Raw genomic sequence first — 16,837 nt, 5'->3', positions numbered from 1 at the left:
TTTAAAACATGTTCTTTGACTGGACTGCAACTCAATAATAATATCTGAACTTTCTAAATTTATAATATGTCTTTACAATCCATATCATTATTCCTTGTTTTCTGACAACATTCCTATTGTATATACAGGTATGTGGGAAGTTTATCAGACTACATGAAGGAGCTTTTTTGTTTACATAGAATGACCACCCTATTTTAAACGTAACATTACCAGGTGCTAGGCCCAGCAGAAAATATAAATGTAGACCTTGACAGTGTTTACCAAGACTCACCAGAAAAACAACATCAGACAACTAGGTCAGTCCTTTTTTTATAAATGCAACAAGGTCAATGTAAGTGGCCAAGTACAGGCATTTCCCAGTGGCCAAGTACAGGCATTTCCCAGTGGCCAAGTACAGGCATTTCCCAGTCATCACTTTACACAAGCTACTACAGATTTGTCTAACATAATAATCAAAGTTTTAAGCATGTCCTGCATAACAATAACAGTATGATCATACAACTAAAACATATTTACAAATATCACAAGATGATTTATAGTACATAAGACATTGTCATCAAATACTTTATATCAGTTTTACAAAGAAGAGGACTTTAAAATGGCAACGAGTTTGTAGTCTCAAGACTCTCTCTCTCTCTCAAACCTGGAGCATCATTATTATTCCAGTAAAATTTGTATTGTTATTATTCCAGTAAAACTTGTATTGTTATTATTCCATTAAAATTTCTGTATCCTTATCATTCGGGTATAATTTCAGTATCTGTATTATTCCAGTACAATTTCAGTATCTGTATTATTCCAGTATAATTTCAGTATCTGTATCATTCCAGTATAATTTCATTAACTTGGGAAAAGTCTACAATAATAGGATTACAGTAACATTTGACAGAACTGACAAAACATTATCATCACCACCATTAAACTACAAAGACTTTACTGAAAACTTCTATACTGTAATTCTAACAATTTTCAATGAAAATGCTCCTTTTCTAAACAAATTCTATAGGTTTTTCACATCCATTCCTAACAGCTTGGAGTATACATTGTACCGGTAGAGGTATGCGTTGCTACCTCAATGACTTGGAGATTGCAGGTAAGATTCTCGTGTCTATAATATCACTTGATGTTATGTGTCTAACACTGCGACTCTGGCTAGGATCACTGTTATATCGTCAGGTTTGCCTCCTGTAGAACACAACAGAAAGTCATTCAGATATTGGGTACAACAATTAAACATGCTTACCTAAAATATTATCACTTAGTTTTGATTTCATGCAAAGACAAAGACACCAGAGTATATTCCAATAATTGAACATTTGTGTCTCTCAGAGACCATCCATCCAAAAAAGCTGTTAATTATTTGGTTTGCTGTAATAAAAGAAAAAAATTGAGCAAAAAACCCCATTATTTTTTCAGTGTTGTATAGAAAGAATAAAATGCACATTCATAACATTATTAAATGCAACAGTTACTACACATTATAATTATTAACTATGTAAGATTCTGTGTTGCATATTTTTAACATTAAAAACAATGGGCAAAGCAATTGTTTCGTGACCACCTATCACCACTGCTACCAAACAACCCCTCCCCCCAAATCAAATATACCAATGTTAATACCTATTTGAGGCTCAAACACCCAGACAATATCATTTTACCAGTGGCATCCTGACCACCTATAGTTATTATATTCCTTACTTTTAATCATTGCAAACACGAAACGGAAACTTTCTGAAATAGAGGAAGCAGTAACTCACCTTTGAGATCGATTCCAGCATCAATGGCGGATAAGGAGAACGGAGATAAGTAGTCTTGGTCTAGGGAGAGCGAAAGTGCATCCTCTGCCATGTTGTTGGCTGTTTTCTGTATATCTGCTCGATGGTCCTATCAAGGGCAAAATATTTGGATTCAGATTTAATTCACAAAGTGATCTTGTTATGGCTATTAAGGTTTTAAACTAGGCATTACTAATGTATTTTTTTTTAGTATTGTTGATATTTATTGTATCACATACACAAAATTCATCATATAACACTTACAAAAAGATCAGCTTTGTTATGATCCCAAATTTTGTAACGAGTACATGTACCAGGTAATATGTACTTAAAGTAATCCAGTAAACATTGGTTAGTTTTATCTCCACAGCACAGATTTGTTTCAGAATACCCCTAACATCAATATGACTTGGTATATCCCCAGCAAAGTACCTTGAGTTTAGAGATGTGATCCATTATCATGTCTTCACACATGTTGTCAAAAAGGCCGTCCGTGCCGAGGAGGAGGATGTCGCCTTCCTCCACTTTAAAGGACGTGCTATCCGCCATGGCAGGACTGTCAAATAGTAAAACAGCAACAATTACCAACTACAAGTAATGCCAAACAAAATACAAGTATTGATTTTAACAAAGATTTGACAAACTAATTAAGACAGGAATATTGAGTTAATTTTTCATTGTTCTATTGCCCAATTCTATATATTTGATACCAATATGTACAAGTTCAAATGCTAATGATTACCCAAGGCTATTGTTTATTTCAAACATTGCACACATTTGTATGGGTGCCTTATATAACGTTGATGTACCTGACATTGATCATGAGTACCTGATCCATCTGAACTTTGGGAATCCTTATAATATATATTTAAATAAACTGAGTACCTGATCCCGCTGACTTACCTATCACTGAGTACCTGACCCCACTGACTCACCTATCACTGAGTACCTGACCCCACTGACTAACCTATCACTGAGTACCTGACCCCACTGACTTACCTATTGCCGAGTACCTGACCCCACAGACTTACCTATTGAGGAGTACCTGACCCCACTGACTCTGGGGAGCCCTTACACAGTATAATTTAGATATGCATTCCACTGTGTAATCCACCCTCCTGACTTTGGGGAGCCGCTTAATTAGTACCTGGCCCTAGGCCTTCTGACTTACCTGTCACTGAGAACTCAACCCTCCTGACTTTGGGGAACCACTGCCTGTCCTTAAGTTTTCCTGACCCTCCTGACTACCTGTCACTGAGAACCTGACCCTCCTGACTTACCTGTCACCGAGAACCTGACCCTCCTGACTTTGGGGAACCACTGCCTGTCCTTAAGTATACCCGACCCTCCTGACTTACCTGTCACCGAGAACCTCACCCTCCTGACTTTGGGGAACCACCGCCTGTCCTTAAGTATACCTGACTCTCCTGACTTACCTGTCACTGAGAACCTGCCCCTCCTGACTACCTGTCACTGACAACCTGACCCTCCTGACTTACCTTTCACTGAGAACCTGACTCTCCTGACTTACCTATCACTGAAAACCTGACCCTCCTGTCGTCCCTGTAACTTAGAAACAAAATCTCCTGACTTACCTATCACTGAGAACCCGACCCTCCTGACTTACCTGTCACCGAGAACCTGACCCTCCTGACTTACCCGTCACTGAGAACCTGACCCTCCTCACCCACCTATCACCGAGAACCTCACCCTCCTGACTTTGGGGAACCACCGCCTGTCCTTAAGTATACCTGACGCTCCTGACTTACTTGTCACTGAGAACCTGACCCTCCTCACCCACCTATCACCGAGAACCTCACCCTCCTGACTTTGGGGAACCACCGCCTGTCCTTAAGTATACCTGACTCTCCTGACTTACCTGTCACCGAGAACCTGACCCTCCTGACTTAGGGGAACCACTGCCTGTCCTTAAGAATACCTGTCCCTCCTGACTAACCTGTCACTGAGAACCTGACCCCCCTGACTTACCTATCACTGAGAACCTGGACCTCCTGACTTACCTGTCGCTGAGAACCTGACCCTCCTGACTCCCTGTCACTGATAACCTGACCCTCCTGACTTACCTGCCACTGAGAACCTGACCCTCCTGACTACCTGTCACTGAGAACCCGACCCTCCTGACTTACCTGTCACTGAGAACCTGACCCTCCTGACTTTGGGGAACCACTGCCAGTTGGAATGGAGTGTTGAAGTAGTGTTGCTGCTCTACTGAGCGGTGAATCACCTCACTGTCACGGATGATAAGAAAGCCGCTGTCGCCCAGATTGGCTGTGTATAAGGTATTGTCCTCTCTGTGTAGTGACACCACACATGCAGTGCTGCTGCCTGTACAAAAGAAACAGAATTAAATATTCATTTATTAAATTTAGTTAATAACTACCAAATATAGTAGTTACAAGGTATGTATACACTGCCTACAGTATGGAGTATGTATACACTGCCTCCAGTATGGGGTACACTGCCTACAGTATGGAGTTCACTGCCTACAGTATGACATTCACTGTATACAGTATGGAGTACAATGTCTACAGTATGGAGTATGTATACACTGCTTGAAGTATGGAGTACACTGCCTACAGTATGGAGTACACTGCCTACAGTATGGAGTACACTGCCTACAGTATGGAGTACACTGCCTACAGTATGGAGTACACTGCCTACAGTATGGAGTACACTGCCTACAGTATGGAGTACACTGCCTACAGTATGGAGTACACTGCCTACAGTATGGAGTACACTGCCTACAGTATGGAGTACACTGCCTACAGTATGGAGTACACTGCCTACAGTATGGAGTACACTGCCTACAGTATGGAGTACACTGCCTACAGTATTGAGTACACTGCCTATAGTATGGAGTACACTGCCTACAGTATGGAATACACTGCCTACAGTATGGAGTTCACTGCTTGCAGTATCAAGCACAGTAGCTAGTAGTTTGTGAGTATTGCCAACAATATGGTGTGTTCTGTACCCAATTCACTGCCTATAGTATCATTAGTTCACTTTCTTTGATTTGATGGGATTTAGCATATTAACAGGTAATTCAGGTTTTGTTTGTATCCGGTGTAATGGCCTCGCAACAATGCCAAGGTCATATGAGGACAGACTAGTTAAGGTCATTTAAGGACATGTCTTCATGAATGTAATGTATGTGTGTGTGCTGGAGGCAGTATGATGGTGTATATATTTACACAATCAAGTTCATTGCTTATTTTATTAAGTACATTGTTGATAAGAATTACCAAAGTTTAATTGATCCGTTATTCATGGACACATCTGGCTCTCTTTTAGTCTCTTATGTGATTGTCTGTACTCAGTAGCCGTTAGCTTATAGCCATATATGAACACTGTGTAGGTACACAGTCATGTAATTTACACACAGCTATATGATGACTGTTTTAAGTCCTTGTTAGAACACTTCAACAGCATAAGGTTTGACCTAATTAGGTTATAATCCCTTGCGGAAAATTCTGAGTAAATCAAGGTTTGTTACAGATGAATACAAGTTGCTTTGTGACAGATTGCTGATCATGACACAGCATGTGTCTGATAATACCAATCATTCACCCACAACAGGTTCTCAGGAATCAACTAAAGTCTCGCCTCAAAATGAACCTATTTTTCAACCTCTGGACTTTCAGCTGACAAAGCCAGTTAAGAATCACGAGAGAATCATATACTAATAATAAAAGAATCACCAAAGTATCAAACCAATGATAGAAATCCTAGTGAAGACATCATTAGACTTGTTGTCTATGTAATGGGGTGTCTCCAGTAAAACTATCTAATCTATGTGGTAATGCGATGGTATACTGTATATAAAGCGGTAGTAAATTATAAACTTGCAAGGCTAGATCCTGAGTCTAAACAGGTTAAAGACAAAACACTGACATAACAACTGTTGAATCTATCACTGACCAATAGACACAAGGTTATCAAACCTCAAAATTAAAATTTCAATAATATTCACTTACATAAAATGCTCACATCTGACTGCTCTTATACATGTATGCTAGTTATAGACTTTGGCTAGTTTGCAAAATTAACACTAAGCCCTGTGGCTATGCGGTTCACATGCATATGGTAGCTTTCGGATATGCAGCCATATATGAAAAAAACTTGATCATGGAATTTCAATTATGAATTTAATCGTTACCTTAGCTATCTTTTGTTGTAAATATGATATGATATCATGTTATCCTATAATATCATAAATCATTTTTCAATTACTTATAATGTCTGCATGCTTACTAGGATAAGACTGGTATCTCTATTGTATTCACTATTACATGGTTCAACGCACATGATTTGAGTACATATAATAGACTGCCTTGTTCTAGATCTCTGTCATAGGCATCAAATGATATGCATCAGATGATAATGTGATTGAATCTATCTGATTAATGTCATAATTTAACATAATCATGTATACACAATTAGTTGGATCTTTAAGTATGTATGTGATAGTTGTAGGTAGTATAATTTATTATAAAATATGATGTCACTCCTATTTCTTAGTAAATATGAATTCTGTATACAATAAACTTTGATAGGCATATATAAAGTTCAAAATAGGCAATAACGCTTTTTTTAAAAACATTTGAAACTGAAATATAAATATCATATGTGCACCCACATGATGTACAGATGATGCAATTAATTTTTTTTAAGATTTGTTAAAATTTGGTTATCAGATTTACTGTATAGGAGTTGCACGCACAAGATATTTTCCAACAGACATATCTTATATTACCAATCAAGGGTAATTTCTGTTGCTGCATTTCATCATAGCTGGCCTGTATGATTTTTGCTGGTGTCCTGGGATTGAATTTTCCCTCTTTGACCAAGCGTTCACACATCTTCATCAAGGCTGTGGGAAAGGTGGATGGGTCTACTCCATAGTTCCTCCATCCCCCTACACCGTCGGCCACACCTAAAATCAAAGTATCTAAGTCAGAGCAGAGGAGATTTAAGCTAGTATACCAACAGGGAATTATTTAATTAGGAGCACATACATTGGAAACTAACATCAAATACTTAACAGGATTTTTTTGTATGAAAAAACTTTAGAAAAATATAAGGTGGTATCATACCTAGTCCCACATGTATACCTTGCTATATATATAGAACACAAAGACAAGGAAACATTGATCGAATGAAGATCCCATTCCATCTCACATTATCTGTTTAATGGCCCACCAATGCACCAAGATAAGGACATGTAATGCATATATATATAAGAATGTAAAAATTGTTGGAGTGCCTATTGAAGAAAAACAAGGAAATGTTAGCACTTATTATATATATAATAGATTTACATTTTAGTGTTTTTTTTATTATAACATGATACCACAAAAACAATTTTGTTGGCTTTTTTACTCCGACATAGGACCCAAATATAGTTTCTAACATTTAAAAACATTATTAATATTATATAAAGGAAAATCAAGGTTAGCTGTGGTCACTCACATCCTACCAATATATATATATATAGACTTCTTGGCAAGGACCCAGGTCGGTATTTAACGATGTATGGCCACCGACAGAGACATGTAATTATAAACTACATATGTATGTATTGAATTGCTCTGGACCGTGAACTCCTAATCTTAGTGACTTCAGCTTAGAGCTAAGTCCCGTAATCCATCACACAATAAATATAATTATGCGTACAAAAAGGTGATCAACATATTTTTTATTGCATAAGGAATGAGCCTTTAACAGGTACAATATCAACCCTATGTACAAATATAATAGCACTTAAAAAGTTTTCCTGAAAAATATCTCCAGTATATGTTATAGCTAACAGTAACTAGGAATACTATCATGTAGTAATTAGAATTTTGAGTCTGACACAGATTCTTTTTGTTTTATACTTATAGGCTCTGGTTTTTGTAAAAATAAAATATAGCACCATTACATATACCGGTACCTGATAATAAGCAAAAATCACACATTTAAGCTCAAATGGAAAACAAGACAACAGGTTTTTAGCTCACCTCTTGTTTTTACTATGGGAATTGTCATAGGGGCAGGAGCCTCGGAATCAAAAATAGAGTTGCAGTAACCCGAATTGTCAATTTTCAAAATTTTACTGAAAACTTCACTATACACTACCATAACATCAATAGACAGAGTTGTTCACTATACACTACTATAACATCAATAGACAGAGCCGTTCACTATACACTACTATAACATCAATGGACAGATGTTCACTATACACTACTATAACATGAATAGACAGAGTTGTTCACTATACACTACTATAACATCAATAGACAGAGGTGTTCACTATACACTACTATAACATCAATAGACAGAGTTGTTCACTATACACTACTGTTACATCAATAGACAGAGTTGTCACCTATACACTACTATAACATCAATAGACAGAGCTGTTCACTATACACTACTATAACATCAATGGACAGATGTTCACTATACACTACTATAACATCAATAGACAGAGTTGTTACCTATACACTACTATAACATCAATAGACAGAGGTGTTAACTATACACTACTATAACATCAATAGACAGAGTTGCTACCTATACACTACTATAAGATCAATAGACAGAGTTGTTCACTATACACTACCATAACATGTACATCAATAGACAGAGTTGTTCACTATACTCTACTATAACATCAATGGACAGATGTTCACTATACACTACTATAACATCAATAGACAGAGTGGTTCACTATACACTACTATAACATCAATAGACAGAGTTGTTCACTATACACTACTATAACATCAATAGACAGAGTTGTTACCTATACACTACTATAAGATCAATAGACAGAGTTGTTCACTATACACTACTATAACATCAATAGACAGAGTTGTTCACTATACATTACTATTACATCAATAGACAGAGTTGTTCACTATACACTACCATAACATGTACATCAATAGACAGAGTTGTTCACTATACATTACTATAACATCAATAGACAGAGTTGTTCACTATACACTACTATAACATCAATGGACAGAGTTGTTCGCTATACACTACCATAACATTTACATCAATAGACAGAGTTGTTCACTATACACTACTACAACATCAATAGACAGAGTTGTTCACTATACACTGCTATAACATCAATAGACAGAGTTGTTCACTATACACTACTATAACATCAATAGACAGAGTTGTTCGCTATACACTACCATAACATGTACATCAATAGACAGAGTTGTTCACTATACATAAAGGTTTTGTTCTTTTATAATGACTGGATTTCAAGCAATTGTTAGGTAGTTTTATCAGTCATATGGTAAAATCATAGGAATATATGACTTTCAATTCATTTTTTACATTGAAAACATTTAACACTTTGATTTTAATGAAGAACAGATTGTATTGATAATGGAATTTGTAATCCATGATCAGTCCATCACTTTTTTTGAGAATATTGAAAAAAATTGAGATTGAAAATCTATACCATATATATTTATACCAATACTAAAATCTGCAAATACTGTAAGTAGTTCATTCAAAGGGTTATCTAGTAGGGAAGGAGGTAGTTCTTACTTAACCCCTCAGTTACAAACTAAACGTTCTATGTCACTAAAGTCAAATTGTGATCATGAATTCATTAATATTATTCGGTTAAAATTAGAAATTGATGACTTTGTTATCAGCAACAGCACATGTACAAGAAATTAACAATTAATCAGTTTGATTTTTAAATCTTAGGAAAGCGAATTTGCACAAAGGAAATTTATGATTTTTATGAAGAAATTATTTTAACAACAAAATATTTGTAAAACATACAAATGCTAACATACAAATGCTACTACTCTCACTTTGATAGAAATTGAGCTAAATTTTAAAGTCTAAATCAAAGAAATGCAGCTAAATGGCGAATGCAAAGTGAACATTATCAAATTCCGTGTAGTGGAAAATATTCTCAAGAGCTATATTCACTTCAGTGAGTCCATCCACATATGAAATTTACGACCTACTATTCCAATAACAGATATTTACGCAAAGTTCAAGCAAGATGTGGAATCGAAAGAGTAGATGAACTAAGGATAGAAAAGGCAATACTTGCTGCAGGGAATACAAATGAGGAGTTGTATGAAATATCTACCAGGTATATAATACTATATGATTTATATTCAAGATCCATTTTGTGTGGTTCATGGTTGGATGAATTTATTAAATTAAATTATCCACAACCAGTGATTATTTTGCGGTGGTCTTGCATTCTGGGGCTTTATATAGGCCCTTCCCTTAGATATATCATGCTATATTTTTGATTATTTTCCCAATCCTAGATCATTGCAAAAAACAGTTGATTTTCCAAAAATCATGCTTTTAGTACTAGGGTGTGTTTTTCCCTCAAAGGCACAGGCCCCTGTCAAAAAGACGAAGAAATATCACTGACATGGCAGTTCAGAGTTTTCTCCATTTTGTATATATATACTGATAATAGTGATTGTCCTGTGCCCTTGGTTGCAATAAATCATTTCGAAGAATTAGATATCAGTTTCAGGAATAAAAGTCACAAGATTTGGTAGTCAGATGTTGTACATTAATAGGTCATACATATATATTTCTGTTGTTAGGTAAATCAGTAAGTAGCAAGCCGTCTTCATTGATGTGTATGATTTGTAAATTGGGATGGAAATGGCCGAACTTTCACATTTAACCTTTATGCAAGTGATATCTGACCCTTTCGTTTGACATGCAGTCAGGATCACCAATGTTTTAGCATATTGATATAACAGCTGTCGAATTATCTGTATACATACACAAGTACATGTCCTCTATAATACAGGTGACGGTGAGGTGCATGTGCTGGACACACTGATTGATGTGTATATTATATAGTAGTATATAACTTATATAACACATCATCATATTAGCATGTCCAGCACCTGTGCTCTAGATCTATATTAAATGACTTGCACATTTCTAAAACCTGGTCAAATCCTGACAAAATTACTGGTATTTTAAGAGTATCTTAGAAGCTTGAAGACGACATTTTGAAATAACTTAATTTTTAATTTAAAACAGTCAGTAGATCTACTCTGTGTTTAAAGGACCTAAAACTTTGATTTTAAGAACATCTTTGTGACATGTAATTTGAACTTTGGAGATAACATGAACAGTACTGTATGTCCTAGATTTACAATGTCTGTGCCGAGATAAACGTAACTGTTACCCTGTTACTCAAGCTATAAAATAAATACTAGGGGTGCTTTTTTATGAAAGTATATTACCTTAGTGGGAAATAAACCTACTAAATGACACATTTTAGCTGTTCTTTCAGATGAAAATGCTCAATGTTATGGTCCAAACTCGGGGGTCTCCCTCCAAAATAGGGAGAGTTAGCAAATATGGTAAAGGAATATGATGAAGAAGATTTTGTTCAATAAGACCGGCACAGCTTATTTTAATTACATACTTTGTCATTCTATCAGTGTAACGTTGAGTATCGTTGTATGAAAATGAAAGTAAAATATATCAATATTTAATATGGGATCACCTTATGCTGACGTTTCCGATAAGACCCTACAATGCCAAAGCAGACGATTGCTGCTGTGACGTTGGCACAGCGCAGAATACTGATGACTTGCATTGTGCCCAACCAGTCTTATACGTACCACAAATATATACGAACAGGATGTGCTTCCCCAAAACGTGACCTCTACGGAGTCATTGATAAATAACAATAACAAACCCCATCAGTGTATCACGTGTGTTTTGGGAGCCTCACGAGATACCTCTGTATTTCTAAATATTTCTTACCTATGACATCCGCTACCTTATGTCTGGTAATGAAATAAGCGTCGTCCCCATAAGTCCACTGTTTTGGTCCCTGTGTCTTTGTTAGGGACTTCGAAAATCCTGCACACCCTGTCACAAGGTGAAAATCCTTTCTCGATTTAATCTGACGTTCGGGGTTTAGTCCAAGACTTGTCACAAACGCTCGGGAGAAAAGACGTCCGCAAAGAGCTAACGATTGCATGACAATGTTCTTTGATCGACACAACGTTGTATGAACACTCACACTTTCAGACAGATCTACGTTGTTTTCTGGCCCCCTCGTGTGTCCCCCGTACGATAAGCCTCCATCTTAGTTGTGTGTAGGACATTGGCGTAGTTTGACGTCACGATGAGCCTCGTTTCCATATTTGTATGACCTATGACGCGGGTTGTTAAACTGCGGGAGATTCCTTAGAATATGGCTGCATATATTATACGTTTATTGTATTATATTTCCTAATTTGAAACTTAGGATCTTAAATCTGACATCCAAAATTCTAAATTATAATATCTCATTACTTATTACTTTCACCACGGACTTAGATAACCTAATCTAATTCCGTGCTTTCACTGACTTTCATCCTACTGTCAACGTTAGCAGACGTATTAGAGCCATTCTGGGTTCAGTCAGGGACGTATAGTGAATATACTGTCCCTGGTTCAGTCGTTCAAAAGGTGATAAATGTTTAACGACATTTTTCAACCTTTAATAATTTGGTCAATATACCAGTAAAAAAAACCAATAATTGTGTATGTGATTATACCCTAATGGATGTTTTCTATCTAAAAATAAAATAAAAATCGCGCTAATCACTGGTTAAGCTCATTAATCACCTTGTAATATTGTAGACTAGCTAGACACCATTTGTATGAGAAACTGTGTTCAGAAAATAATAACAAAGGTGCAAACACGTCCGTTTTTGAAGACCTTTTTTTTTTTTTTTTACCTTTTCTGTCCGAAAATTGTATGACCGAACGTGCCCTGCCGTTAGGCAAGTTCGGAAAACAATCAGCATGGTATTTATGACGACATATTTAACTGTTAGCATGCAACGTCATATTTGCCCACAACTTCACGACTTCACATGTGATGCATAGACCGAACTTGTCCCGTTATCATTGTCCGAACCTGCCCCAAGTTGATAATTCAATCTAAGATGAACTGTGTCAGTGTGTTACACGTATGCCATACATACATGTAAGTAGCGATTCTTTAGGTGTATAGATATTTTCTGCCAACCATTACTTTTCATTACCCCTTATTATAGTTGTCTTTTCTTCACAAAAACTTGGACGAAATAATAACGTCACGTTACCATGAAGCGTAAATCATGGCACTGCAATGTTCCGATCCTATTCGTCGATTTGTTCAGTGTACAGCAATATATGAGTTCAGAATAAAAAGGCTCCCTAATGATATGAGTGGAGAGGTATATCTATAGTCTGTATGAGCTACGGCTTCAATGTGGATGTAACCGTCGATTTGAGTGCCTATATATTTCAATCCCGCCATTTTACACGAATACAACAAGTAAACAAATTATTTTCGGCATGCAGTACATTTGGAAATATTTATTTTCTGAGCATAACAGATGCTGTTTTTCTTAAATCTAAATCCCTTACACAAATACTTGAAATTTAATGAACAGTGCTATGTCAAGTCATTTCCCCATTGGATTCTATGATCATTTACTTATTTTATTAATTTTCCCGACTTCGTTTTTCAACACACAGTTACAGAAATATATCCAGCCGCGTTTTTTAGGTAATATTGTATAAAATTATTCGTATCTTTGATTTTTAACCATGAGAACTTTATTTGCAAAATATAAGTTAAAATTTAGCATGTTAGATTTCTTTTGGAATTACGTCAGCAATGACTAATGTTAAAAAGAAAGGTGAGAGCTATATGAAAGCAATCCAAGGGAGATAACTCGTAAGCGGTGTTCCTCTTGCAAGTATCAATTAGAATATTGTATAGATAGGTGACGTAATTGTTTTATCGTTAATGTAGATCTAATTTATAAGATATCGTGAAATAGTATTTACATGAAAGAAATGTCGCCATTTTAATTGGGATGTACGTACCGTACAGGATTTCCAATGGGAAAATGACGTAGTATAAAAGACTTATTATGTCAGGTAATACTGGATTCTGCATAATACAGTAAATAATGTAAGGGTTCACCCTGTGAAGTCCTCGATGGCTATTTCTCGCGTCTCAGACAGAGATATCCCACGTCATACCCCATGCTAGATTTTTCTATAAATCTTGTTCGATCTGTCTGGTACCTTTACGTGATATTTCGCGGAATTTTTTAACTGCGGTATATTCATTCGCGCGTTAATGGCTTGAAATTGACCATTCTGTAACATCCCAACCAAACCATATACACATCTACCGAAAACAGAAATTGACAATTCTGTAACATCCCATTTTGTTACAGAATCTGAGCCCTCGACTGAGATAACCCGATCTCGCTCAGTTACAGGTAATAGATTATGTTAGTCCTCTATATACTCCTTATACGTACCAAGGCAAGCATAACACAACACCTAAATATCAAATAGCTGATCGACCGATTGCACGGATTGAGTCGGCATTTATTCATAAAAAAAAATATAAAAATAACTCTGACTTCATTTACCGTACACACAAACATTCCTCCCACATATGCTCTCGCATGGTTCATCGCCATACAAACACCCAACCTGAAAACCTTATTAGGCGCGGCAGGTGGTGTACCAACCCGACAATGCTTATGTTGTTTTTTTTTACAAAATTGATGCTGGGATTTCTAACATATGACGATGACCACACATAGATTTGTTACATAAACATAAAATTCTGCTATAGTATTATTTCAAACTGTACTGCGCCGTGCGAGGTGCGAAGCTAGAATGAACATTCACGTACTCGTAAACTACCCTTAGCATGTGCCTCAATCTGATTCTGATACCTCTGCACGAGACAGGCAACTGTCCTCATATACTCAGAATGGTTCCCACTATTCTCCGAAACGCGGAAAAATAATAATATCAACTGATCATGGCTAAGTGCACACTTTTTTCTGCCAAATGAGCTAGGCCTATGTGTCAACTGCACGAAATCCACTGATAATCTAGTTTGTACCTAGCTTTCTTAGGTTAGTATAAAGCAAGGTTATCATTTCTATTTCCTGAGAAGTGCTACTGTAATAATGAAAATGTTCTTTAGTTGCACCCTACCGCGCGGCATTTGTGTCCTTTTTTTTTTTTCTTTTTCTTTTTTCTTGTACACAAATATCTCCTTTTTGGAGGAAATAAAGTTTGATGATGATATCAGGACAGTAAAGTTCGACCCGCGTGTAAGTCCAGTAACCCCTCTGATAGATTTTGAGCAAAGATTCAAATTTCGAGATCTTATTAGTTGACACAAAGAAGTGTGTGTACATTCCTTTTAGTATAAGTTTTAAGACACCGTAAAAAAACGAAGGTTACTGTGGGTTAGGGCTGGGTTTGTTATGACACAGACGATTACCTCACAGTAAACTCAGGGTGCCCAAACAAGTTAAACATTCCCTTTTTGGCTGTACTGTATTGCTATAGAATGATGACAGGTTCAATCCATGATATCGGGACAGGTTAGGCCCACGATATCAGCCCATGCTATTGGGACAGGTTAGGCCCACGATATCAGCCCATGTTATTGGGACAGGTTAGAGCCACAATATTGGCCTGTGATATTGGGACAGGTTAGATCACAGATATTGGCCCATGATATCGGGACAGGTTATGCCCACGATATCGCCTAATGATATCGGGACATGTTAGGCCCACCATATCGGCTAATGATATCGGGACAGGTTAGGCCCACGATATCGGCCCATGATATCGGGACAGGTTAGGCCCACGATATCGGCCCATGATATCGGGACAGGTTCAACCCATGATATCGGGGCAGGTTTGGCCCACGATATCGGCTAATGATATCGGGTCAGGTTCAACCTATGATATCGGGGCAGGTTTGGCCCACGATATCGGCTAATGATATCGGGTCAGGTTCGACTCATGATATGATTTAGAATAGGGATTTTTAAATTGGTGCAAAAAAACCCAGCAAGTCTGGGGTTTTACCCAATTTGAAAACCCCTTAACCTCGACGGAAGGAGCAGAGATATTTCAGATATTACGTGACCAGAGTAAGAGAAAACATTATATGTGATAAGAAATAGCGCATTAGCATTATTTGCAGATATAAAAAAAAAAGTAGTTTAACGATATGTGAATCAATATATTCTACTGCTTTTCTTCATGTGTTCCACATGACGAATTCTGAAATGACGAATACAATTCGCCAAGTCATAATTGATAATGTGTATATATAGAATTATGACCAACACTGCTGCTCGCTCATGTGTATACATGTATACATGTATATACGTACACATATGCCTAGCCCAGTTTCGCGCCGAATGTCTTCCGCTAGCAGTGGAGACTGGAAGATATGCCAGGCCGCCCATTCAACTGTATGATAGACTGTGTAACCATTGTGACATGAGGAAAGTCGAAGACGAAAAACATTTCTTAATTGAGTGCAAACTGTACAGTGATTTAAGATATAATTTGCGAAATCAAGCCTGTGATGTTATAGAGCGGTTCTTAATGCAGGACAGTGACACACAGTTCCTTAACATAATGAAAAATGGTGTACTCCAGACAAATATAGGTCAATTCATTTTTAACGCGTCTACGCGTAGAAAACTTTACATGCAGTAATCTAAGTAATGAGCATAATATATGTGACATTTTACCAGTACATAATGATATATCATCCGATAAAGTACCAAAGCGGTTTTCTCGCTAAAGTTGGAAGTACATGAAAAGGTAATGAAATACCTTATAATTAGCTAACAAATATATATATCTATATAATTGGCCTCTTTAAATGTGGTGGCTCTTATATATTTAATGTATATTGTCTTTTTGGAGTCTCTAAAGTTAAATTTACTTTGACACCAATATGTAACAGTGTTATAATATCTTATGATAAGCTATATAGTAAGCTGACAAATATATTGATCTTTTTAAATTTGGTGATATTTATATTATTTTCAAATAAATTATTGTCGTTTGGAGTTCAAGAAGTCTAAATTAACTTCGACATCAATGTGCTAGAATAACTTATGGATAGTTTAAATAAGTATTGTTCTCTCAAAATGCGATGACACTTGTTCTTTTGTATCTTATTGCATTTT

General features: G+C 36.6%; 1 protein-coding gene across 1 annotated transcript; it reads right to left on the bottom strand.

Moving 5' to 3' along the window:
* Positions 1 to 1,119: 1,119 nt before the first annotated feature.
* LOC110445847 (protein phosphatase PTC7 homolog) lies at positions 1,120 to 11,931 on the bottom strand. The gene is made up of 6 exons (XM_021490663.1): positions 11,583 to 11,931; positions 6,553 to 6,732; positions 3,923 to 4,121; positions 2,208 to 2,331; positions 1,758 to 1,884; positions 1,120 to 1,185 (listed from the first exon to the last, which is right to left on the bottom strand). The coding sequence occupies exons 1-6, from the start codon at positions 11,800 to 11,802 to the stop codon at positions 1,127 to 1,129; spliced, it is 909 nt and encodes a 302-aa protein (XP_021346338.1). The 5' UTR covers positions 11,803 to 11,931; the 3' UTR covers positions 1,120 to 1,126.
* Between the last annotated feature and the right edge of the window lie 4,906 nt (positions 11,932 to 16,837).

This window comes from Mizuhopecten yessoensis, unplaced genomic scaffold, assembly GCF_002113885.1.
Source record: "Mizuhopecten yessoensis strain PY_sf001 unplaced genomic scaffold, ASM211388v2 scaffold2383, whole genome shotgun sequence".
NCBI lineage: Eukaryota > Metazoa > Mollusca > Bivalvia > Pectinida > Pectinidae > Mizuhopecten > Mizuhopecten yessoensis.
Note: the sequence above shows the minus strand (reverse complement) of the source record. Positions and strands in the feature narration are given on the sequence as shown.